The sequence below is a fragment of the Gekko japonicus genome, unplaced genomic scaffold (assembly GCF_001447785.1).
Source record: "Gekko japonicus isolate JY-2015 unplaced genomic scaffold, Gekko_japonicus_V1.1 scaffold2095, whole genome shotgun sequence".
NCBI lineage: Eukaryota > Metazoa > Chordata > Lepidosauria > Squamata > Gekkonidae > Gekko > Gekko japonicus.
Window position 1 is genome coordinate 53,834 of NW_015172067.1, and position 24,164 is coordinate 77,997.

Genomic DNA, 24,164 nt, shown 5'->3' on the forward strand with positions numbered 1-24,164 from the left:
CAACCTCACTGGGCATTTCTTCTTGCTGAGCTGGGGCACAGAATTTTCATGTCACTTTCCCCCTCATTTTTAAAAAATGAAAAATAGCCCTGGAAGGCTGTCATGATTAGTGGAGGTTCTTCAAGCCTTTTTCCTCTTGCCACTGTTCCTTTAAAAGGGAAAAAAATTACACTGAGTGCCCCTGAGCTACCTTTAATCCTGTGGGGGAAAGGATGCTGTATCTTTGCCCCTTGGCTGGAAAAATAGCTGACGTGGATTTTCGGAGGACAAATAGGAGGAGGTGAAACAGATTAAAATGCAGTCCTAAACACAGTGGCCCCTTTCTAAGCCTATTGACTTCAGTGGATTGAGAAGGGTTCAAGTCTGCCTAGAACTGCACTGTAAACAAACCCTCTTCTGTTGTGTCAGTTCCTGATCACAGCAAATGAAGGCAGCTTTTCATTTAGAAGAGAGACACAGAGCTGTCCCATTGGATTGGGCCTTGTGCCACTTCCATACAACAGGAATATGACCCTCAGCACTGCCTGTTCATACAGCACAGAACAGTGCAAAATCACAGAACAGTGCAAAATCATCAGTTCATCATGTGTATCAGTAGCTGGATTTTTTTAACCTCTCTGAAACAGCCAGAGCAGCTGCAACAGCCAACCCCCCCCCCCCCCGATGATTCACTGGGGCCCAGCTTGCTAGAACATTCAGTCTTATTAAGCCTGGTCAGTTAGGTTATCCTTGGTATTTATTGAAATGACATGACAAATTGATTAAATGATGGAATTTGGTTCCAGAGTGCTGTAGTTGGCCACAGGAATAAACACCTTCAAGAGAGGATAAGACAGATTCATGGAGGATAGGTCTATCAGTGACTACTAGCCATGGTGACTGAGGGGGACCTCCAAATTCAGAGGCAGTCAACTGCTGAATCCCAGTGCCAGCAGGCAACATCAGGGGAAGGTCTCAGCCTCAATGCCCTGCTGTTGGCCCTCCAGAGGAAGTGGTTGGCCACTATGTGAGACAGGATGCTGGACTAGATGGACCCCTAGTCTGATCCAGCAAGGCTCTTCTTATGTTCTTATTCTACCAGATCCACACGCTGTAGGCACAACTATATCCAGGGACTGTTCCGCAAGTGTTGTTGTTGAATTACCACCTCTGCATTGGAGGGCCACAGCTCAGTGATAGAATACATGCCTGTATGCAGATAGTCTCTCGGGTGAACTTCTTCCCCCACAATGTCTCCAATTAAAGCATCTTAGGCAACAGACCGGGAAACCCCCTGCCTAAGAGGCCTTGTTTAAATCCAATAAATCCCAGCCTGGACTGGGCAGCCCAAGCCCACCTCTGTATATTACAAAGAAAGCCTTTCCCCTCAATTCTGTTGGTCGCTTACCTTTTGTATATCCACACCTCTGTTCCATCCCTGCTGAAACAGGAACAACACAATGTTACACGCAGCTGTGGTTCAGTTGCTTGCACTTTACATTTTGCATCAACACTAAGCGGGAACACCCTCCCCATCCTCATTGGGATGCCTTAAGTGCCTGGATGGGTCTATGACTGGATCTCCAGATGTGAGAATTTTGTTGCAAAAAAAAAAAAATCAGCTGCAGGGGCCTCAATTATGGATTGGGGCCATGGTGTGTGGAAAGGGAGTTATAACTCTTTCCTCCTCTCTCTACTGTCCCTCCAATGAGAAACTGCCCTCCTATAGCAAGGAAGGAAAAAAGACAGGCACATTTCCCAGTGCCATAGCTGCTTTTTGCAACTAGAATACCCATCTGATGGTCTGATCAGATATCCCCAAGATCTCATGTAGTTGCAGAAAGCCAGCAGACCCACACTTATTTGTACCAGAGTAAATCATCTGTATCTCCATGCAACTTGGGAGACACATCTTAATTAGAGCTGAAATGAATTTGTCTGATCCCAGATACTAAATTCTTTCTTCGGCATTTAGGTAACAAATGTTCTAAGTACTGGAATATGCGGTATCTATTGCAATGCCATTGCATTTCAGCTTTTGAGTGCTGGCAGTTGATAGTATTTTCATAACTGACAGTCAGCATGCAGTGATATTTGCATCCTAACCTATTTATTTTCAACATCTATTTATTTATTAAATTTATATTCCACCCCCAAAATTGCCTCAGGGTGGCTCACAACGTACAATCAACAACAATAAAAGCAATAAAACAATAATTAGCAATAGCAGATCAAACCAAATCCATGCCTTATGAAATAATTTCCCTAAGAAACTCCAGTGTCCAGATAATATTCAAAATAGTAGGGCACTGGAAAAAGGTCATAAACAGCGTTGTGGACAGGACAGGGCCCCCCAGAATGGATTGAACGCCTGCCGCCTCAACCAAATAACAATAATTACAGAATTTGGAAGACGGTGTTTGGTATTTAACGTGTTATGAAGCTTCACCTGAGGTTCATACCAAAATAAAAATGGAGGTACCCAGTGAACCCTTGAATCCTGAGTTAAATTTTTAGCAACAGGAGTAAAAAATCACATTGCTAATTGAAAGTATGGGGGAATTTATTTTGGCCTTAGTTTAGATTGAGAGGTGAATGAATTTCTGCACCTAGGTATCATGCGTGATCCCGCTTGTGTACAGTGTTGTTCAGGGCCTGTATATTCCCTGGTAGTGGCATTAAGAATTTCAGTAGTCCATCTTGAGAGTTCAAAATGCTTCTCCACATTATCTTGTGGCACATCTTGAGATCAACAGAAAGGTCAATTGTCCCCCCTTCCTGGCTGCAGATAGGGGCATCAAGACTGAGAAAACAGCTGATCCGAAGCTAACTGGTGTGTGGTGATGAATTCTCTGTTTTGTATTTTTGTACTTATCTTTGTTTTTGCTACCAGTTCTACTTTCCAGCTTTTTTGCTGTTAGGTTCGTAGGTTAGTTTGTATTGTGAATGTATGTTGTAAGCTTTTATATGGCCTTATGCATGCAAATATGTTTTATATGTATAAATGATGTCCAGTGCTGATTTACAAAATTGCAAATGCACACTAGGGGTGGTGCAACAAATCAGAAATGATATGCAATCCTGGATTCAGCTTTCATCAGGTCGAAAGCAAAATCGAACCAGTAATTTGGGAGTTGAAAGGGCAGGGAAGAGAAATTCAAAATCATCCCGACAATGAGTGGAGGAAGGTTGGAACTTTGTGTCCTTGCTGGCTCACAGCTATTCTACCCCATTTTAAGAAGAGTTTATTTGCTAACACTTTTGGGATGGAGAGAACCTGTTCGTGCATTTGTTCCCAAGAAAGTTATGATCCCTGAACAGGCCTTGAAAGCCAGAATGGAGCAAAAAAAAGAGGTGTGTGGCTGATTCCCTGCAAGACACAATAGTCCAGGGGTGTCAAACATGAGGCCCAGGGGCCGGATAAGCCCCCCCCCCCGGAGCGCTTCCATCAGGCCCACAGTGGCCATCTTCTGCTTCCAGTTCTGCTGCTGCATCATAGCTTGCTTCGCCAGACTCTCTTAATCACTCAGCCACTTCATGTTTTAACCTGGGTCCTAGACTCAGAACTCTGAGCATGAGATTTCTGTGGTGAATGTCAATAAATCAAAAGTAGGTTTGCAGCTTACATAGCTAATGTTTTAAGCATGTTTTTATTTTAAATTTAAAAAACCCTTTGTGCTTGTGCCCTTTATAAAGTTTATATCTCCGCTACCTGGCATTACACTTTATGACACACATGGCGCGGTCCAACAAGGTCTCATTTATGTCAGATCCGGCCCTCATAACAAATGAATTTGACACCCCTGCAATAGTCTGTTCATTAGAAAAAATCTTGAATGTACGTACACTATTTTATTGAATATGATGCTAGTCTGATCAAAACTTCGGCATAAGGCAGCAAAAAACCTGAGGCAATGACTTAGAGGACTTGAAATGGAAATTTATCTTCACCCACAGTACTACCTTACAGTTTCTCTCTCCTTTAGAGAAAATCTGCTGAAAATGATTCACAGATAATATTTGGCTCCTTTAAGGTTGGTTGTAACGCTGAAACCAGCAAATAAAATGTGGATAAAATGAGGCAAACTTTTTTTATATGTGGTGGACATGTACACCTGCCTCCAGCTAATGGAAACTAGTTGTGAAAATTATATCGGCTGGGTTGAGGAAATAGATACCTTACAAGCCAGAGACACTGCTGCTAAATTATATACCTGATATCCTCCTTAGTGACCTGTCAATGGTTGCCTTACAGATGGTTACTGTTGCTAGGTTGGTCTTTGCACGGCAATGGAAACAACAACAAAAAACCCCTCCTAAATTACAAGACTGGGAATACAGTTGAAAATAAAGATCTATAGTCTTGTGAAATTAACCACAGCCCAGAAAAGCAGAGAGACACTCAAATGAGACCTACTATGGTCAGAGGCTTTACCGAGGATGGAACTGGCAACAGAATAGACTACAGCTGCCAACCTCCAGGTGGTAGCTGGAGATCTCCTGGGATTACAGTTCACCTGGAGAAAATGGCCACTTTGGAAGGTGGACTCTATGGCACTATACCCCATTGAAGTCCCTCCTCTCCCCAAGCCCTGCCCTCTTCAGACTCCACCCCCCAAATCTCCAGGTATTTCCCAACCCGGAGCTGGTGACCCCTAGGCTAGACTGAATTAACACCATAGTTGCCCTGTGGTGATAAAGGATGTCTGTGTCCATGGTTGTAAAGGGGAAAGGGATTGTTATATATTTTCTGTATCTTGGTATTTCATTTTTCCTTTTGTTGTTCATTTGTTTTAATAAAGATTAAAAAGGAAATATCTTGAATGCATCAGTCTTGATTTCTTACCAGTCCAAGTCCAAGTAAACAACTGCTACCACTGAGAAGAGACCAAGAAAGACGATGCAGAACAGAACTGCCCTTTTTTTGGAGTTCATCGTCCTTAATGGAAGGGAGAAAGGAGAAGAAGTTTAAAACAAAGAGTATATCCTGTCTTACTGAAGTGCAAGGTGGCATGTAGTCATTTAGAACATTATGCTATAAAAGTAATTGGTTGTAAACGAAAACCAAACAAATATAGATTAAGGACTTTAACAGATTAAAACGCCATATGGAATGTCCCGTTGAAAACTAAATGCCACAGTTAATCATAAACCCTTTGAAATAGAAGAGCCCTACAGCCTCATAGAAGAATAACAATGAGGTATGTGGCTTTCATGTCCTGAAGGGCTTTCAAGGTAAGAACCAGCACCCTGAGCTGAATGCAGAAGCAAATTGGAAGCCAGTGTTGTTGTTTTAAAATAGGCTTGGAGTGCATTGCCCATCACTAACCAAAAACTGGGTGGCTGCATTTTGGACTAACTAAAGTTTTCAAGTTGCCTTCAAGGGCAGCACCATGTACAACACATTACATCAGTCTAAACTGGAACTTACAGAAATATGGATCAACACAGCCAGATCAGTGCCTAGAATGGAGAAGCAGATGCTGTTGATTGAGTTGTAACTCCCCCCCCCGCAGAAAAAATACCCCCCCTTTTTGTAAGCCTTTTTCTCAATTTTTCCAATGGAAAAACACAAAATTTGGGGGAGTACTGAAAAAAAACTCTTATGAAATATTTTCTCTTTTTGAATGAGTGAAATGCTTTTAAAGACAAGGTGGGCATGGTGTAGACGTATACAGCTCTTAAACCCAAGATGCATTTCTGCAGCTAGAAGGATATCTAATCTTCATGAGGGGAGCATGCAGGGCTTTCATTGCTTCTCAACAGTTGTGTGCCTTCTGTTGTCCTTTTGACCTGATGAGGTTGACCTTTGCCCTGTCCCTCAAAACACTGTGACACATTTACCCACAGACTGGGGGGAAATTAGCTTACTGCTTCTTTCAGAGCAAGGATGGGTCTAAGAGCATCCCAAGGTTCTTTACTTGGTCAGAGAAGATAATCTGGAACCAAACCTTTCAGAGCCTAGACATTTCCTGTCAGCACCACTTCCTTTAGTCAGGACTGAGTTCTAATTGTTCTCTCTTATTACCCTTGCCACCACATCCAGACACTGTTTCAGAAGAAATGGCTGCTGCCAGTTGTCTGATTTAATGAAATGGACAGTTTGGTGTCATCAGTGTATTAAAAATGCCCAAATCCAAAACTTGCATAGAAATTCAAGAGCACGGCAAAGAGTACCTTGTGGGTACCATACACAATAAAGCCAAAGCATAATGACTTGGCATTGCCAATGAAAAGTTTGGGCGAATTTGAACAAGAAAGATCAATGGAGAGCCACCCGTGAAAATGCCTGCAAAATGGTCCAGTAAGGTAGCATCATTGACCATATCAAATAGGATTAACAGGGAGGAACTACCTTTGCCAGTCCACAGACACAGGGCCATCCACTAGTGCAACAAAGACCCTCTCCATTTTAGATTGTAAAATATTCAAGGGGAAAAACAGTAATGCTTGAATTAGCTCTGCCACCATACAATCACCATTGTCCCAAAATGGAGGACTGTAACAATAATTAGCCAAGTCATCTTTATCTAAGGAGAGTTCCCCCCCCCCCAAGTAGATCAACCATTTCCTGTTCAAATGCATGAGGGAAATTATTCACTAGTAAAGAGGGGCTGATTATCCTAGGCAAAGGTTCTCTCCACTTCTGGCAAGAATTAAGTAGTCATGATTAGAGGTGTGAAGGCCCAGGAAAAACATGTGTGTGGGGGGGATTGTACTGCATATATTCTAAAATTCTTCATATCTGACAATGTGAGCTTTGAGTCATGAAAGCTTATACCTTGGAAAATTTTGTTGGTCTTTAATGTTCTACTAGACGTGAATTTGTTCTGCTGCTACAGATTAACTCGGTTAACCACCTGAAATGTATATTCTAATTTTCTGCAAAATGTCTGGTATTTTTTTAAGGGCAACCCCCCCCCCTTTTTTCCCATGGCCTTGGTTTCCAGAAATTTTACATCTTTATCTGTCATGGACAAGAAACTGGTTTTCAAGTGGTGGCTGCCTTCACAGTTCCTAGCAATCGGTTGGCATTGGTCAAGGTGGCCAAACCCAAAATGCCCCTCTCAACTGTGATAAACATTTCCATTCAATATGGCTGATGCATACTTGCTGTCTTGAAATGTCATCTAGATTGGTTCTGAGAACAGCAACTTTCTTCACAAAGGACCTGGCAAATGAATTGCCTCCATATACTTTTTTTCTGAACATCACTGCTACCTTGTAGGCAAATGACTGCTCTGACATGGTCAGCTTCAGATTTCTACCAGTGTCTTCCAACCTACTTCGTACTGGTATGCTGGCCACTGGCACACCAAGTGGATACCAAGTATCAGTCTTCTCAATTGCCTTCAACAGTGTTTCGCTTCAGGCTGTCATGGGGGGATATACAGAGTTGCAGCTGTGGATCCCTAAGTGCATCAGAACATTCCAGGACAATATAAGACTCATGAGTCTGCAGTTACAGGCTATCCCTAACTAGTCCATCACCTTTGCAGAAAGAATGTTATAAATCCAAATGTGCCTTAAACAGATAATAATCTGATTACTTTATGAAAAGCCTAGAATTCCAGAGGACTATCCCCTATTAGCCAGTTTGGTGCAGTGGTTATGAGTGCGGACTCTAATCTGGGAGAACCGGGTTTGATTCCCCACTCCGCCACATGCAGCGGCTGGTATGACCTTGGGTCAGTCCCAGTTCTCTCAGAGCTGTTCTCTCAAGAACAGTCCTCAAAAGAGCTCTCTCAGCCCCACCTACCTCACAGGCTATCTGTTGTGAGGAAGGGAAAGAAAGGAGATTGTAAGCCACTCTGAGACTCCTTCAGGTAGTGAAGAGCAGGGTATACATCCAATCTCTTCTTCTTCTTCTATCTCTAAACTGACTCATAAGCAGTCTGCCTTGTTTGACAAAGTCAGTGTACTGACCAACTCTTTCCTTGTGAGTGACAGCTTCCATCCACGGCATTTAAAAAAAGAATTTACCTTTTCCCCAGGTGCTGCATATCAGAAGAAATTGTAGTCAGTACAATTTGCCAAACAAGGCAGACTGTTTAAGAACGCTTGGTATCGGCTGCTCAAGCCCCCTAGCATTATACAGATGCTGTTAATAATGTTGGATATTTCTAGGTGGAATAAATGCAGATTCTTCCCCTGTTTCTCTTTACCTCCCTCCCCTCCCTTTGTCGTCTCCCTTTTCTCAGGCTGAAAGCTCCTTGGGGGCAGGGACTTTTTGTCTTGTATCCTGTAAGGCAACAGGCTCACTGAGAGCACTATAGAAATAACAAATATTTAAGTAGGCTAGAGCAATAACCAGATTTTTGTCTGAAACACGGTTCAGTCTTTGCCATGTTTATAAAGGGATCCTGCCCTGTGATCAAGCCTTTTGATCCTGGCAGCTGTGTCCAACTGTTAACTGAAACTTTCCAACAAGCAGGCTCTGTTGCCATTGTGTTAAAATATCATTAGCATTTATCTCTGTTTGGTGTATTGACTCTGTTATTGGAGAGGCCAGCATCAGTCACTTGACTGGGGTGCTCAAGCAATGGTTGGATTTTTTTTGTATTTGTGTGTGCGTGCGTGCGTGTGTGCATGCGCGCGCCTAGAAGTCATGGCTGACTTCTGGCGACCCCTAGTAGGGCTGGGAGGCAAGGACATTCAGAGAGGTGGCTTGCTGCCTCTATTCCTTTGAGGTCTCCCATCCGGGTACTTGCCAGAGTCAGCCCTGCTTATCTTCTGAGATCTGACAAGATCATGCTTGCCTGGGCTATCCAGATCAGGGCAAGCAATTATTGCTTGATCTTTAAAAAAACGAGGTCTAAATCCTCCTGCAAACAGTGGGACAGAAGGTTGAGTCATGTGGGGTCAAATGAGCTGTCCCATTTCCTCTGCAGGTTCTGAGGCCATTGGAAAGAGGGAGACCTAACTTCAGAAGCACCTGGTACCTAAAGGACAGTTGGCAAGCCAGGACTAGTCATGCTGTTCCTCCTCCAAGCAGCTTAGGGTGGTGCATGTGAGTTCTGCCCCTGCGCTTTGTCCTCACAATCTCCCTGGGAGGATAGGTCAGGCCGAGAGAGCGTGTAACTAAAACCCGGTCCCGATATCGCCAGTTCACAAGTCACACTATGCACATGTCCTCCATGTGTCTGATTGACAGAGTCCCATGCCTTCTGCATCCTCAGGCAGAACAAGCCTCGGGTGCGGTGAGTTTCATGGCTGGGTTGAGATTTGGTCTCCAGGTTCCTAGTCCGACATGCCGCTCACTGCACCTGAGGCTTGTTCCACCTGAGGATGCAGAAGGGATGGAACTCCCATGCCACGTTTGTCAATCGGACACATGGAGGACATGGGCATAGTGTAACTTGTGAACTGGCGATATCAGGACAGGGTTCTAGAGAGATCTAGTGACTGGCTAAAGTACCATGCCACTTTCACCTTGATTGATTGTCGGATTTTATGGCAGTGTCCAGACTGCATGCCACTTTCACTTTGTTTGATCTCTTGGTTTTATGGTAGCCATCTGCATAGATTTATGGCCATTTTATGGCCATTTTATGGCCATTCGGGGATGACTCTGCAGTCAGTATGGCATTGGCCCAGGATATTTGAATGTGGTTTTGAGCCACATCTTTTTCTGTTCCGGTGTGGGTTTGGTAAAACAGCGGAGCAAATGCTAGATGCAGATTGGGCCCTAGTGAGGTTGAGAGATGCGCCTCAAGGCCGGTCGCCCTTTTGAACTGTTTGCCTGGTTTACAAGAGAAATTTCATACCCAAGAGCAGTCTCTGAGCTAGCAAGAAGTCTCCCTCCTCAGAACATACCATTCAGTCTTATTAATCTGTTTATTTAGAAAATAGGTATCCTGCACCTCTGAAGAATCTGCTCCAGGTGGCTCACAGCAGTAAACATGATAAAATCATAAAACAGCATAAAAATGTATCAATTAACAAAGGGTTAAAAACTCAGCTGAAGTAGAAAAACTGGGTTAAATAGTTGCAATAAAACAGGCGAGAAACAAGACAGTAGAAACAATTTCAAAAGATCAAGCCCCTTAGCTTAAAGTCGGGGTAAAAAGAAACTATTGCTTGTGGAAAGTTTTCTTGCCAGAGGCCCATTTCCTGTTTATTCAGAATACGCCTGGTTAGGTAGCATGCTCTGTTCTGCTGGCTTCACGGTGGCCTACAGTGCCATCCATTGGCTTACACCACCGTTGGCATCTGGTTGGATGACATTTAATGTGTAGCCCATGGCCTGCTGGTGGTTCCCCAAGACCCAGCCAAAATAACAGAGGTAGATGCTGAATGTGCTTCCTGGACCACAGTGGCACAAATCCAGCTGGATTGCAGACAGGCGGGAGAGAACTTGGGGCAAACAGCTGTCCTGCCAATGTATGCAAGAGTTATCCGCGATCCCTGAACCTGGGTTTTCCAGTCTGACATTGTGCCATACTAACTTTCCCGTTGTTTAACTATTTCCTTGCTAAGTGGAACATCCTTGGTTCCATTTTAGGGAGTCCAAGGCACAGAAGCAGAGCCAACAAAAACATTGGCTGCCTTCTTGCCCATACATGGCATATGCTTGGAACATGCAGATGACCTTAAGGACTGCCTTCTCCCATATGAACCCACCCACTCACTCTGGTCATTTTTGGAGGCCCTGCTTCAGTTGCCCCTGACATAAGGCTTGATGTGTAGCGACCCAAGAGAGACCTTTCTTGGTCATGGCCACAAAACTGTGGAACTCCCTCCCTCCCAGGGAGACTCATCTGTCACCTCTATCTGTGTCCTTTGCCAGTGGATAGGGTTGCCAGCCTCCAGGTGGGGCCTGGGGATCTCCCGCTTTCACAAATGATCTCCAGCTGCCAGAGATCAGCTCCCCCTGGACAAAATGGCTGCTTTGGAGGGTGGACTCCATGGCATTGTACCATGCTGAGGCCCCTCCCCTCCCCTCGCCCTTTCCTGGATCCACCCCCATAATCTCCAGGTATTCTGTTTTTAATTGTTCAAATGTTTTCATGTTCACCACTTTGGGGACCCTGAATGGGTGGAAAGTAGGGTTGCCAAGTCTATCTTCGCTGGGAGCGGGGGGCTCCCGGCTGGTGTCCTGTGCGCGCGCACAATGCACGCACATCACCCGGAAGTGACGGAAGGACGCCAGGCATGCTGGGGGCGGGGCCACGGCCATACAAGGGAAAACCATAGAGTTTTCCCTTGTATGGCCATGGCCCCACCCCCAGCGTGCCCGCGTCCCTTCCGGGTGACGCGCACGTCAGGGTGGAGTTCCCCCCGGGGCCTTTGGGGTGGGGGTTTCCCCGCCCCCCGGGGGGACTTGGGATCCCTAGTGGAAAGGTGGCATATAAATATTTTAAATAAAAAAAAAAATAAAATGACATGGATTTGGAAGCTGCAGGGGGGGGGGGGCTCGTATTCCTGATGTCTGCTTAATTTACCTAGCCCCCCCCCAAAAAAAAATTCAAAAACTATTTGCAATCTCCAAAAGGGACCTGAGTTGTCGCCACTCTGTCCAGCCCTGTGCAAATCAGTCTAGGCAAGGGCAGATTTAGGGAGGGGGAGACAACAACAGCCCTGGCCTGAAGAGTTGCATTCCACCCCCAGAGGAGCCACAGGCACCTGGAAGGGGTACGTGGCAGGTGACCTCTGGGAGAAAGCTGAGCGTGGCTGCAGCTCCCTGGACCCTTAGGCCTGCGGGCACACACAGGAAGCTAAAATTCAGCCCCGGAATATGCAAATTATGCTGTTACTAATAGTTTGTTGTTGTTGTATTGTTATTTTATTTCAATAGTTCAATCTCAAGTCAAAGAAATGGCCATATCCATTTGAGATGGCCAACTTTTCCATTGGTCACAGCTGCTGAGCCCAGCTGTTGGGGTTCCTTTGCCTGCTGAATCTCTGCACACTAAAGGCACAGGAGGAGAGAGACAAAATAGGTGACAACCAGGGTTCCCTCTAAGATGAGTTAGTGTGAGCTAGCTCACAGTTTTTTAGCTTCCTGCTCACTCATTTTTGTCTTAGCTCAGAAAGGGTGGCTCCAGAGCAAACTAATTTATGCAGCAGCCAAATTGCTCACTCACAACTTTAACGCCAGTAGTTCACAAAGTAGAATTTTTGCTCACAAGGCTCCACAGCTTAGAGGGAGCATTGGTGGCAACTCCAGTGCTCTTTGGAGCACCAGCAAATGCAGCCTGGCACTGAGCCAGACAACAACCTCAGATATGCAGACGATACCACTATAATGGCAGAAAGTGAACAGGACCTAAAGAACCTCCTGTTCAGGGTGAAAGAGGAGAGCACAAAAGTTGGCTTGAAACTCAACATCAAAAAAAACTAAGATCATGGCATCTGGACCCATTACTCCTTGGCAAATAGAAGTGGAAGTCGTGGAAGTAGTGACAGACTTCACGTTCCTGGGATCTAAGATCACTGCAGACGGTGACTGCAGCCATGAGATTAAAAGATGCCTGCTCCTTGGGAGGAAAGCGATGACAAACCTAAACAACATGATAAAAAGTAGAGACATCACCCTGCCAACAAAAGACCGCATGGTCAAAGCAATAGTATTCCCAGTAGTCATGTATGGCTGTGAGAGTTGGACTATAAGGAAGGCCGAGTGCCGAAGAATAGATTATTTTGAACTATGGTGCTGGAGAAGACTCTTGAGAGTCCCTTGGACTGCAAGAAGATCAAATCAGTCAATCCTAAAAGAAATCCACCCTGACTGTTCCCTGGAAGGCCAGATACTGAAGCTGAAGCTCAAATACTTTGAGCCACCAAATGAGAAGGGAGCACTCCCTGGAGAAGACCCTGATGGGAAAGATAGAAGGTCAAAGAAGACGGGAACGGCAAAGGATGAGTTGGTTAGACAGCGTCATTGATGCAACTAACATGAAATTGAGCAAACTTCAGAGGACAGTGGAAGACAGGAGGGCCTGGCGTGATCTGGTCCATGGGGTCGCGAAGAGTCTGACTCAGCTGTGCGACTGAACAACAACTGAGTCAGACCCTTGTTCCGCAAAACTCAGTACTGTCCATTTCGGCTGGCAGCAGCTCTCCAGGAACTCAGGCAGCTTCTTTAGCTCCTGCAACCTTTTAGGTGGAGGTGCCAAGGACTGAACCTGGGATCTCCTGTATGCAAGAACACTGAGCTGTGGCCCCACCCTGAGTTGGCTGTATAAATAAGGTTGCTTTTTAATGCCTAAAGCTGTCAATCAAATGGAGATGGGGTGGGCCTTCCAAATGCAGGGTGCCACTTCTGTGAAGGCACTGTTCCAGGTTGCCACACACACCCTCCTCATCAGATATGGGGACACCCAGAGCTGGGGCTCCATCCATGTGGGAGCAGGCAGTGCTTCAGGCAGTTTGGTCCCAGACCTCTTAAGGTTTGGTGGTGGTGATGTTTTTTTCATCACAGGTGTCCCATAGTATCTAGTTGTTGTAACTTTGACTTGCAAACTGGCCTCAAGCAAATGGCCCTTTCTCTCCATGCCTCATCTTCCACCAAGATACTAGCCTACCTGACAGAGCTGTAATAAGGATGAATGGGATAATGTATACCAACCGCTTTGAATGCTGTATGTTAAACATAAGAACATAAGAGATGCCAATGTTGGATCAGGCCAAAGGCCCATCCAGTCCAACACTCTGTATCACACAGTGGCCAGAAATACCAGGTGCCATCAGGAAGTCCACCAGTGGGGCCAGGACATTAGAAGCCCTCCCACTGTTGACCCCCCAAAGCACCAAGATGACAGAGCATCACTTGCCCCAGAGTCCCTATCTATACCTTGTGGCTAGTAGCCACTGATGGACCTCTGCTCCATATACTTATCTAATTCCCTTTTGAAGCCGTCCATGCTTGTAGCCGCCACCACTTCCTGTGGCAGTGAATTCCAAGTGTTAATCACTCTTCGGGTGAAGAAGTACTTCCTTTTATCCATTCTAACCCGACCACTCAGCAATTTCATGGAGTGCCCATGAGTCCTTGTATTGTGAGTAAGGGAGAAAAGTACCTGTTTCTCTACCTGCTCTTTCCCATGCATAATCTTATAAACCTTAATCATGTCACCCCCTCAGTCACCGCTTCTCCAAGCTAAAGAGCCCTAAGCGCCTTAACCTTTCCTCATAGGGAAAGTGTTCCAACCCTTTTATCATTCGAGTTGCCCTTTTCTGCACTTTTTCCAAAGCTATAATATCCTTTTTAAGGTGTGCTGACCAGAATTGCACACAGTATTCCAAATGAGGTCGCACCATTGATTTATAAAGGGGCATTATGATATTGGCTGATCTGTTTTCAATACCCTTCCTAATAATCCCCAGCATAGCACTGGCCTTCTTTATTGCAGTCGCACACTAAGTAGTGGTGTAATGGTGAGTGGGAAAAGCTGACCTTCGCCGTTCGGAAAGGGGAACGTGACAGGCCACTGGAACCCACACAGCTGTTTGCTAGCAGAGCACAAAGGGGAAAAAAAAAAATCATGTTTGGATTCAACGGATGGAAGAGGAACTCTTCCTGGTAACAGGAAGAGTAACTTGCAAAGCACCCAGTTTGTTTAAAATCCTGCAGGCAGGGAGGCGACTGCTGAGCCCGCTCCAGGTTGGCCCTCAGAGAGACAGGCAGCCTCAGGGCACTCTTCTTCCCAGGAGACGCTCTGAGGGCAGCTGAGAGCCGAGCTGTCCGCCCACATTCTTTACGTGCAAAGCTAACTGCTTGAAGGCGATAGCAGGGCAGGAAACGGTGGTTGGCTCCTTATTTGGCTATGAAGCTCAACCGGGGAGCTGAAGGCAGGTCTGGCCATTACGTTTTCATCTCGTCCTTCCTCTGAGGCGTTCAGGGTGCTGCTTCGTTCTCCTCCATTTTATCCTTGCAGCAATTCCGTGGGATACTTTAGGCTCAGGGAGAGTTCGGGTTGCCAGCTCTGGGCTAGGAAATACCTGGAGATTTGGGGGGTAGAGCCTGGGGAGGGCAGGGCTTGGGGAGGGGAAGGACCTCAGCGGGGGGCAGGGCCATACAGCCCACCCTCCACAGCAGCCATTTTCTCCAGAAGAAGTGATCTATGTAGTCTGGAGATCAGATGTAAAAGTGGGAGATCTCGAGGGCCTCACCTGGAGGTTGGCAACCCTAGGGAACGTGACTGGCCCAAGGTCCCTCAGCAGACCGGGAAATCTGACATTTGACAGGGCCCAGGGAGAATCCAGAGACAGTGCGCTATCCAGGTAGTCTGAGAACTGAATACAGATTGAAACTAGGATCTCTCCAGTCTTGATCTGTCACCATAACCCACTATATTGAGCTACTCTCAAGCTGTCCTGCCACTCTCAAGCTGTCCTGCCTCACAGGGTTGTTGTGAGGCTAAATGACACTGGTTTGGGGCTCCCTAGAGGAACAGCAGTTGCCAATATGCTACTTTAGACAGGCAACTTCTGTTGTTTGAGACAGGAGTCTGGGTGGGAAATGTGTTTTACTATAAAAAAACAGACTGCAGAAAGGGTGGGGTTCAGAGCCAGTGTAAGGTTTGAGCCGCGTAGCCGTAAGACCCTTCCAGTTAAAGTCATGCACACATTCAGAATCATGTATAGCCCCTTAATTACAATTTTAACCTCATTCCCTACCTTCCAGTGAGCTCAGGTCACCAAATGTGGGTCACCCAGGGCACCCAAATGTGGGTCATAGCTAAATGGGGATTTGACCTGGGGTCTCCTTAGACCAATACTCTAACCAATACCCCACACTGACTCCAAATAAATATGCATTTACATTTTATAAAACGATCACATACACAATCCTAAACAGTGATATATTTTTACCTGGAGGAAATACATTCTCTGTTAGGCATGGAATCTTTTCCTCCCCCATTTTAAATACACATACACATATATATTTCTATTCATCAGTAGCAAAGCTGCATGCAATATGGTTACTTTACATGGATTTAAACTGGGGAAACTGCTGTGAGACAGATCATGCCTGGGGCCGCCAGAAGTGCTGTTCTTTCCATCTGTGGCCATGTACCACTTTGGTATATTTCTCATGGAACCAAGTAAGAGATCAATTTGATCAAATTTTAAAACAGGAACAAATATATATCCCCTGATAGTCTGTTAGTTTGTGCTCTAAATTCTTTTTTCTGACCAAGAGTTCTGTAAATGCATGCACCACTTGAAATTTACGAATCCAAAATGACTATCTAACCCAGCCTGCATCTCTCAGCATCTCTGAATAGGTAAACATGTTCTTTCTTGTTCACTTTCCCTAGGGTTTTTGGCAGCAGTCTAGCCGCCAGAGATGATTTTATCTAAGCAATGTAACGGTTCTCCTTAAAAGTCAAGAAATAAAAGGAGTAATGTCTTTCAACGTAAATGGGGGGGGGGAATTAAGAACAGATTAACTCTGGCAAGAATTAGAATCTAATTTGTTTTTTAAACAGACCATTTGGGCTGTTAACAATATTCCTCTAAGGTGAAAGACCTTGAAATTTATGGGATGCAAAGGGGAAAGAATTAGGAAAGGGATCTAAGGGGAGGAAAGTAAAAAGTAAAGCAGCTTCTGAATCACATAGAGAAAGAAAGAAAGAAAGAAAGAAAGAAAGAAAGAAAGAAAGAAAGAAAGAAAGAAAGAAAGAAAGAAAGAAAGAAAGAAAGAAAGAAAGAAAGAAAGAAAGGAAAGACTTTTTCCTACAAGGCGAAAGAATTCAGGAGTTGGGGTTGATACATACCGTGTGGCCGGACTTGGCTTCTCTGAGCAGCAAAACAGAAAATGTGTTAACCTGCACAGCTTGGTGTTCTGCTGAACTAGGCAGGACTGTAATGAAAGCAAACGGTTCCAGCGCATTCTGTCAAAATTAAGCCCTTTTCTCTTGTTTCCGAGGGGGATTCCTCTGGACCCAGCATGCTGAACTATTCCCACAGAAGCCTATTGAAGCAGGGAGAGAGGGGAGTTTCAGAAATGGACATGGTGAACTTCTCTTTATTTTTCTGGTCGGCTTGCCACGTTTCCTTGTTTTGCTGGAGGAAATCTGGCAAATCATGCTGGTGTTGATACAGTTGCTTGCAGTGTGGGGGGAAAATAGTAAGAAGGTGGAGCTGACCAAAAATACTGCTTTGACTAGTGAGGTTTTGGTGACTGAAAAAAAGTCACGTGCATGTGTTCGGAGGAGAAACGGTAGGGTAAGTAGGTTCCCCCTCCTTCTCTTCTAAATTGTTCACCGTTTCCTAAAACGTTTGCCTTTTGATACATTTTTCTGCAGATTTCTGAGCAAGTTAAATGACAGTCAGGACTCAACCCTGCAGTGCAAAGGGTAACGTTTTTGAAAATAGTGCTGAATCATTTGGAAGGGGAAAAGAAAAAGATGTAAACAACTCTGAACATGCACAAAGTGCCATTTCCACTCTGTTTAGCAATTTTGCACATGGCTAGGATCAGAGTTTGGAGATCAGAAGCTTTTTGACCAGGTTTGTGCATGAGAACCTGTCATTTTTTAAAAAAGAAAGCACAAACCTTCAAATAGATTCAGGGGATGGTTCTAGTAAATCTTAAGGTTGTCCCCCCCCCCCCTTTTAAGCAGTCAAACCACAGCCAGAGTGCAAGCTAAAAGTTTATAAATTCAGTTAGGGAAAAACATCACAAAGAGCAAGTCTATAGCCACAATAATTTATTTATTTACTTTTGTTTATAGTCTGCCTTTTGTTGGAATATACTCGGTCTATAGTGCACCTACTTGAAGAAGATCAAAACAACAGCCTATAGAGGACAGTTGAAGGACTGCTAGTTAGCATAGCTAGATTAGGGACTTCCCACAATTTCAAATTATGTCCTTCTTGTCTCCTGATTGGCTCTTTGGAGACTTCGTGCTCCAACTGAGCCCTTCCCCTTCGTTCCTGTTTCTCACAGCAGTTAGTCAGTTAGTTAAGCCTCTCTCCCTCTCTTCTGTTCTATCAGAGTTTATTTCTTCTTTAATAAACTGAGGCCCCGTTCACACGGAGGATTTGCCGTGCTAAAGGCACGAATGTCATGTGGATTTTTGGGGCGTGATCACACCGCAACATCTGGGAAGCGTAGCGCACCTGTGGCCAACCCGTGGCATCCCATCGAAGATGCGCAGTAGAAAAGTACCTCGGAAAGTGCACTAGTCTCGGAAAACGTAGGGCACGGGTGCGCTAGTATCCCGTGGCATCTGGCGCCCATCCACATGCCATCGCAAACCAGATGTTTTTCGTAAGCGCATGTGCACAAACACCTAACTGAAAGCAGTGCTGCTCTGCGGAACTGCACATGCGCACAAACACGAAACGGTTGCCGCACCACTTCTTTGGCACACTCCAGCATCACCGTGTGATTGCCAGCTAACAGCCTAAGCACGAAGCCTCAGGGGACCGTGTGATTGGGCTACCGCACTTTATTTTGTTCCGGGGCGAACAGCCACGCCTCCCCCCCACGTTCTCTGCTCCGTGTGACCGGGGCATGAGTTATCTTCTTTAAACAGTTGGTGCTCCGTTTCTCTGCATGTTTAAACTCTGGCGACACCTTTCTCACTGGGACCCAAAGTGGATTGCACAGTATAAGTCAGTGGAATCAATAGGATGAGACATCTAATAGGCATGCTGAACTAAGATATGGGAGACCCAGGTTCAAATCCCCATGCTACTTGATGGGTGACTTTGGGCCAATCTCACTCTCTTGGCCTAACCTACCTCACAGGGTTGTCGTGAAGATAAAATAGTTTTTTTTATAATTTTCATTTTTATTTTCTACAGAAATCCTACAAAACTACACACTAACTAAAATTACAGCTATACAACGACCATATATGATAGTAATTAATATCTTAAGTCAAAGCTTTTCTCTAGTACGTTGTCCACCTACAGGGAGGGGCTGTAGTTCAGAATTAACAGTGATCTCCAGACTCCAGAGATCAGTTTCCCGGGAGAAAATGGCAGCTTCTATGGCATCACACGGCTGCTGAGCCCCCTCTTCAAACTCTGCCTTCAAATCTCCAAGAATTTCCTAAATGGGTTAGGAAAACCTAAACGGAGGAGAAGAGAATGATTTATGCTGCTTTGGGTCCCCCATTGGGCAGAAAGAAGGAGTATAAACGAAGTAAATGAAATAAATAGTGTGACAGCAGTCTGAAACAAAGCATAAAGTATTTGGCAGGGTATGTCAAACAATGCAGAAAATGATAAAACATAACTATAAAAGCAAAGCAGTCCGTGCAGGATAATACATAGTGAGCAACAGGCCACAGTCCTGTTCCTTTTCCAAAAGCAGCTTCCTGAACCATTTTCTTATATAATCCTATCAACTTTATAAAAACACCAAACAGTTCAGCTTTCAATCGTTGGCAGAATGTCAGAAGCATGGTGGGAGCCTTCCTGACCACCTCAGCCAGGCCACTCCCCAAGGTGGGGGCCACAATAAGGAATGCACATGTATGGTCAGTTGTTGATCGTGCCCATTTGCAGGGTGGCACCCGCAGAACACTCCGGTCAGATCAGCAAAGCTGTCATGGCAGAGCGTGGCTGGTCCTTTAGATAGGACGGCCGAAGGCCATGAAGGGCTTTGTAGATAACAGCCAGTACCTTGAATGGAATCCATGGGCAGCCAATGCAGTGAGTGCAGAATGAATCGTCAGGGCTATTTTGGGGCAGGAACGCACAGGAACGGAGTTCCGGCTGGCTCCCAAGTTGGCAAAGCCCAGCAGGAACTCATTAGCATAATAGGCCACACCCAACAGCAGAAACCCATTAGGATTGGCTACATTAGGGGTGTGTGGCCTAACATGCAAAGGAGTTCCTGCTACAAAAAAAGGCCCTGGGTTTTGACAACAAACAAGGTAAACAGAATAACAAGCAAAAGGTGGGTGTGGCTGGATAACCACACTTCTGGTAACATGTGGGTGCGGCCTAATGTGCTAATGAGCTGTGCTGTCAGGGGTGTGGCCCAATATGCTAATGAGTTCCTGCTGTTGGGTGTGGCCTATTATGCTAATGAGTTCCTGCTGGGCCTTTTCTACAAAAAGAGCCCTGTAAGAATCCTAGAATCACAGAGTTGGAAGGAGCCGCACAGGCCATCATAGGGCTTGGTCTCCAGGTGTAATGTGTATACTCTGTGTGTAATATGTATCCACATGTCATATGTATATGTATACTTTGATATAATATGAATGGGTGTAATATGTATACACATTCTGTAACCTGTACCAGTTAACTTTGAGGGAAGACTTACACAGAGTGCATTACAGTAGATTAGCCCTGATGTTACTGTGTCATGGATCCAGGTGGCCAAGATGGCTGAATCAAGGTAAGGGAACATTTTGTAGGCCTCATGAAGTTGGAATAAAGTGGTTTTTTTCCCAGGTGCGTTAACTTGCTTCCCAACACTAACGCTGAATCCAGTATAACCCCTCAGTTCTTAATCCTCTCAACAAGCGTCAGCTGAAACCTAATGAAGGTGAAAAGCAAAATGCTCTTTAAGACCTGTTCCTGCAGCAAGAACATTTCAAACCGAAGAGCCCACAGAAGCCAATCTTAAACAACTGGGGTGGTTGTGGACTAGCTGATGCAATGGTAGCAGAGAAGTACCATTTCTTTGCCACTGTCACCTCTACTGTCACTGATCTTCCAGTGAGTTCTATAGAATTTTTTTGTCAGATTCACCACATGTATTTCACCAGCATCTCTCTAGAGACATCTCCCAGCCCTCTTCAGGTCACCCAACTTTGTGGTAAACCACAAGGCCAGCTGGGTTCTTCCCCAAGCAAGGAGAAGTTGACGAGGGGCAGCCCTGTCGATAGCTTCTAGAAGCTTCTTGTCCTAAGCTCCCTCTGCAGACTCCCCAGAGCATTTATTTGGGATCCTAAAATACCCCAGAGGATTCTGGAATTCAGAAGGATCCATGGGTCTCTACGGGTGGACCATTTTAACTTGCCCCCCTTCCCTGTGGTCAATCGGAGCCACATTCACCCTTGCCTCGAGTGGTCAGAGACCATGGTAGAGGCTGAACCACAGACCCTGAAACCATGCCTTTCCCTCGGAGGCTCAGTGCAAAAGATAAGCCACTGAAAACAGGTGTCTATAAAGCAGCTCAGTACTGAAGGAGTCTAACGTTAGGCAATATATGCAGGCATACTCCACAACTGACATAGTGCAAATGGAAAGTGTGGGCTAATATATGTATGAATTGTGAACTAAGAGACCCTGACATCAAATCTGCCCTTACTTGGTGGCCTTTGGCAAGTGATTGTTTCTCAACCCCTCTCTGTCTGCAACATGAAAAGAACAACATTGGCCTACCATACAGGACAGCAAGGGTGGTTACCAGAACATGTCTGTGACGCTAACGATTTTGGTTATGCATAAGCAGCATCTAAATACTTACTGTTGTTACACAAAGGCTCTCAACTTGAGATGCCAGAATTTTTCAGAAGAAAAATGGTTAGACATTGGAGGTGGGGGCTGACTGGGGGAGGTTCAAAAGGAGACTTCCTTGGCAAGTGCCCCCCCCCAAGTGAGACCTGAGCAGTGGGTGGAGGAAGGAACATGCTCCCCCCTGCTATGATGCTTTTTTCCTCTAACATAGAACTGAGACAATATACAGCAGCAGGAGCACATGAGAGCCTATTGTTGTTTTGCTTCCTGTTATGTTAACCTGGGGGGGGGGGCGGTTATCTTGTGGTGTAAGTGAAGGAGGATTTTACTTTTGCTTAGAGGCAAACAAAGAAAACACACTCTTTTCCCCCCCTGACAGATGCCTTTATATTACAATGGGTGAGCCCCGAATGTGTTACATACATACCAATATATGTAAAGTTCCACTAACAAGGTTTAGCTTTTGCTGAAACCAGGGGTCATTTCGTAGAAAAAGAGGTGCAGGAGCTCATTAGCATAACTCATTAGCATAACTTACAAAACAGTCCAGGCTCCACTGGACTGTTTTGGATTGCTAGCTATGGGGGGGGGGGCGCAGATCCCCATGCTTCTTGTGGGCGGGGCTGCTGTGAGCTGGGGGTGGGGCTTGTTGCATGTGCCCGCCCCCTGGTCTCTTTACTGCCGGAGCTCCCCTCCTGTGCGCTCCTGTAGGAAATGATCCCTGGCTGAAACCATGACAGCATAAATGTGATGCCTTTTTCTTGGGGCTCTGACCATGCTATGGATTCTCTCAAATAAAACTTAAGCATTTACACAGCGCTTCAAAGAGTTCGGAGCATGTTGGCTGCACCATATCAGGAATTCTTACAAGAGCCCTGTAAGGTTGGCACCCCACTTTCTCTCTACAGTTCTAGGCAGCTCTCAACAGTAATGAAAACAATGAAACAAAAAAGCAAATGAGATTTTAAAGCTGTAGGAAACTGCAGATTAAATAGCAGCATGTGCCAAATCAGAACATTTATTCATACTGAATATTGGTAAACTATTTGACCTCCCCTTCATTTTAGCCTTTCCTCCCCACCACCAGTGTCTTTCTTAATACGATAGTGAGACTTTGTACATTATTATTTGACCGCAGCTTTTAGAAGATTTCTGGACAAGAAACATTACAAAATATTTTCAGGGAACAATATTGAAACTATCCTTTAAAGAGTTGTCCAGCAACCATACTGTACTGTAGCACTGCTTGGAAAGGGGATAGTTTTATGCTATTGCTGCCATTTCTCCCTTCATATTCTGCAAATTGTAAATTACTGTGCAAGGACTAACTAGTGTATTCTAATCTCTTAATTGTACTGTAATGGAACTGCAAGCGGAAATGAGAGAACATTTGCGCCCACTTATTTCCCCATTATCATTATCTATTTATAATTCTGAGTTTGAAATCTCAAGCCCTATATCTGTTTCGGTTGATAATGGCTTGGATCCCTTAGAAAACTTTCACTAAAAGAAAGGGGTTGGACAATTTTTTTGCCTACTTCTTCCCTCCTGCTGCCGTCGTCCAACTAATGTAAATGCCTTCTGTTTAGGAAGGGGCCGTGGCCAGTGTTCCCTCTAAGCTGAGTTAGTGTGAGCTAGCTCACAGTTTTTTAGCCTCCGGCTCACCCATTTTTGTCCTCGCTCAGGAAGGACGGCTCCAGAGCAGACTAATTTATGCAGTAGCCAAATCACCTGCTCACAACTTTAATGCCAGTAGCTCAGAAAGTAGAATTTCAATTCAATTTCAATTTCAATTTATTACAGGTCAATATGACCGAAGTCTTGACCAAAAGGATACAAAAGGGGGATAAAATAGGTACATAAAATAGACATAACATGTGTCAAGGTACATAATCACAGTCACATAAAACCCAGGCTGAGCCCAGAGATTAAAAATTACCTAACTACACTTGGGGCGGAGCCAACTGACTAAAATCATCTGAATATTAAAAGTCGGAGTTTTCAGAAGTGCTGAAATTTTCAATGCTTCTTGAGAGCAGCCACCTTAGCCAGGAACCGCGCCAAGTTAGCTGTTATCAGTCCATCGGCATTTGAATCAGATAACAGTACTGAGAGCACCCAAGGTTGCGCGGGAAGATTCATCTTTGTAAGAATAGGAGAGATATAAGTGCCTCTAACTTGAGTCCAGTGGGGACAGCGAAACATCAGATGATCTAAGGTTTCAATTTCGCCAGAATTGCACAGACAAAGGCGATCTGAGTAAGGAAGGCCTCCAAATCTTCCCAGAGTTACCATAGTTGGAAATACATTTAAGCGGGCCAGCATAAAGGCGCGGCGGTGAGATGGAATTGATAACATTGAATAAAAGTCAGGAAATCTCTCTGGAGGGGACAACCCCAAAGCCAAAGGAGAGCAGGTGCGTCTTGCCCTGGCCACGGTGCTGGCCCATTCCAACTGTTTGAGTTTCTTCAAGGTTTCCTCAAGCTGAGAGGGCATCAGCTCTTCGTTAGGTGAGGACATCAGCACTCCCAATGTCCTGAGTTTACCAGCAAGAAGGGACAACCAAGGGTTGGATGTCGTGTCCTTTAAGATGAAACGAAGAAAGCCAGCCTGGGGGTGATGACTTGGGTAAGATAACTTAAATCTCAACTTAAATGCCCTCTTCCAAGCACGTGCTTCAAGCGAAGATTGAACCAGTTCCATACGAAGGACAGTCCCAGCAACACACCGTGGCGTTCCAGTAATTCTCCTAAGGAAGGAGTTTAGCTGGGAATCCAATTTCTCATCCACACCAGCAATCCAGATTTCTA

The 24,164-nt window shown here is 45.1% G+C and overlaps 1 protein-coding gene across 4 annotated transcripts in view; it reads right to left on the reverse strand.

The window, feature by feature from the left end:
* LOC107118477 (N-acetyllactosaminide alpha-1,3-galactosyltransferase-like) overlaps positions 1 to 24,164 on the reverse strand; it is a 75,848-nt gene that overhangs the window by 12,659 nt on the left and 39,025 nt on the right. Inside the window, exons 2-4 of one of the 4 annotated variants that reach the window (XM_015420828.1) lie at positions 16,704 to 16,900; positions 4,826 to 4,918; positions 1,388 to 1,417 (exon numbers count right to left, since the gene is read on the reverse strand). In XM_015420828.1, coding sequence (XP_015276314.1) covers positions 1,388 to 1,417; positions 4,826 to 4,918; positions 16,704 to 16,819 — 239 coding nt within the window. In that variant the 5' untranslated portion in view covers positions 16,820 to 16,900. Of the gene's footprint in view, positions 1 to 1,387; positions 1,421 to 4,825; positions 4,919 to 16,703; positions 17,005 to 24,164 lie in introns of those variants that run through there. The other 3 variants (XM_015420826.1, XM_015420827.1, XM_015420830.1) reach the window with 3 other exon arrangements.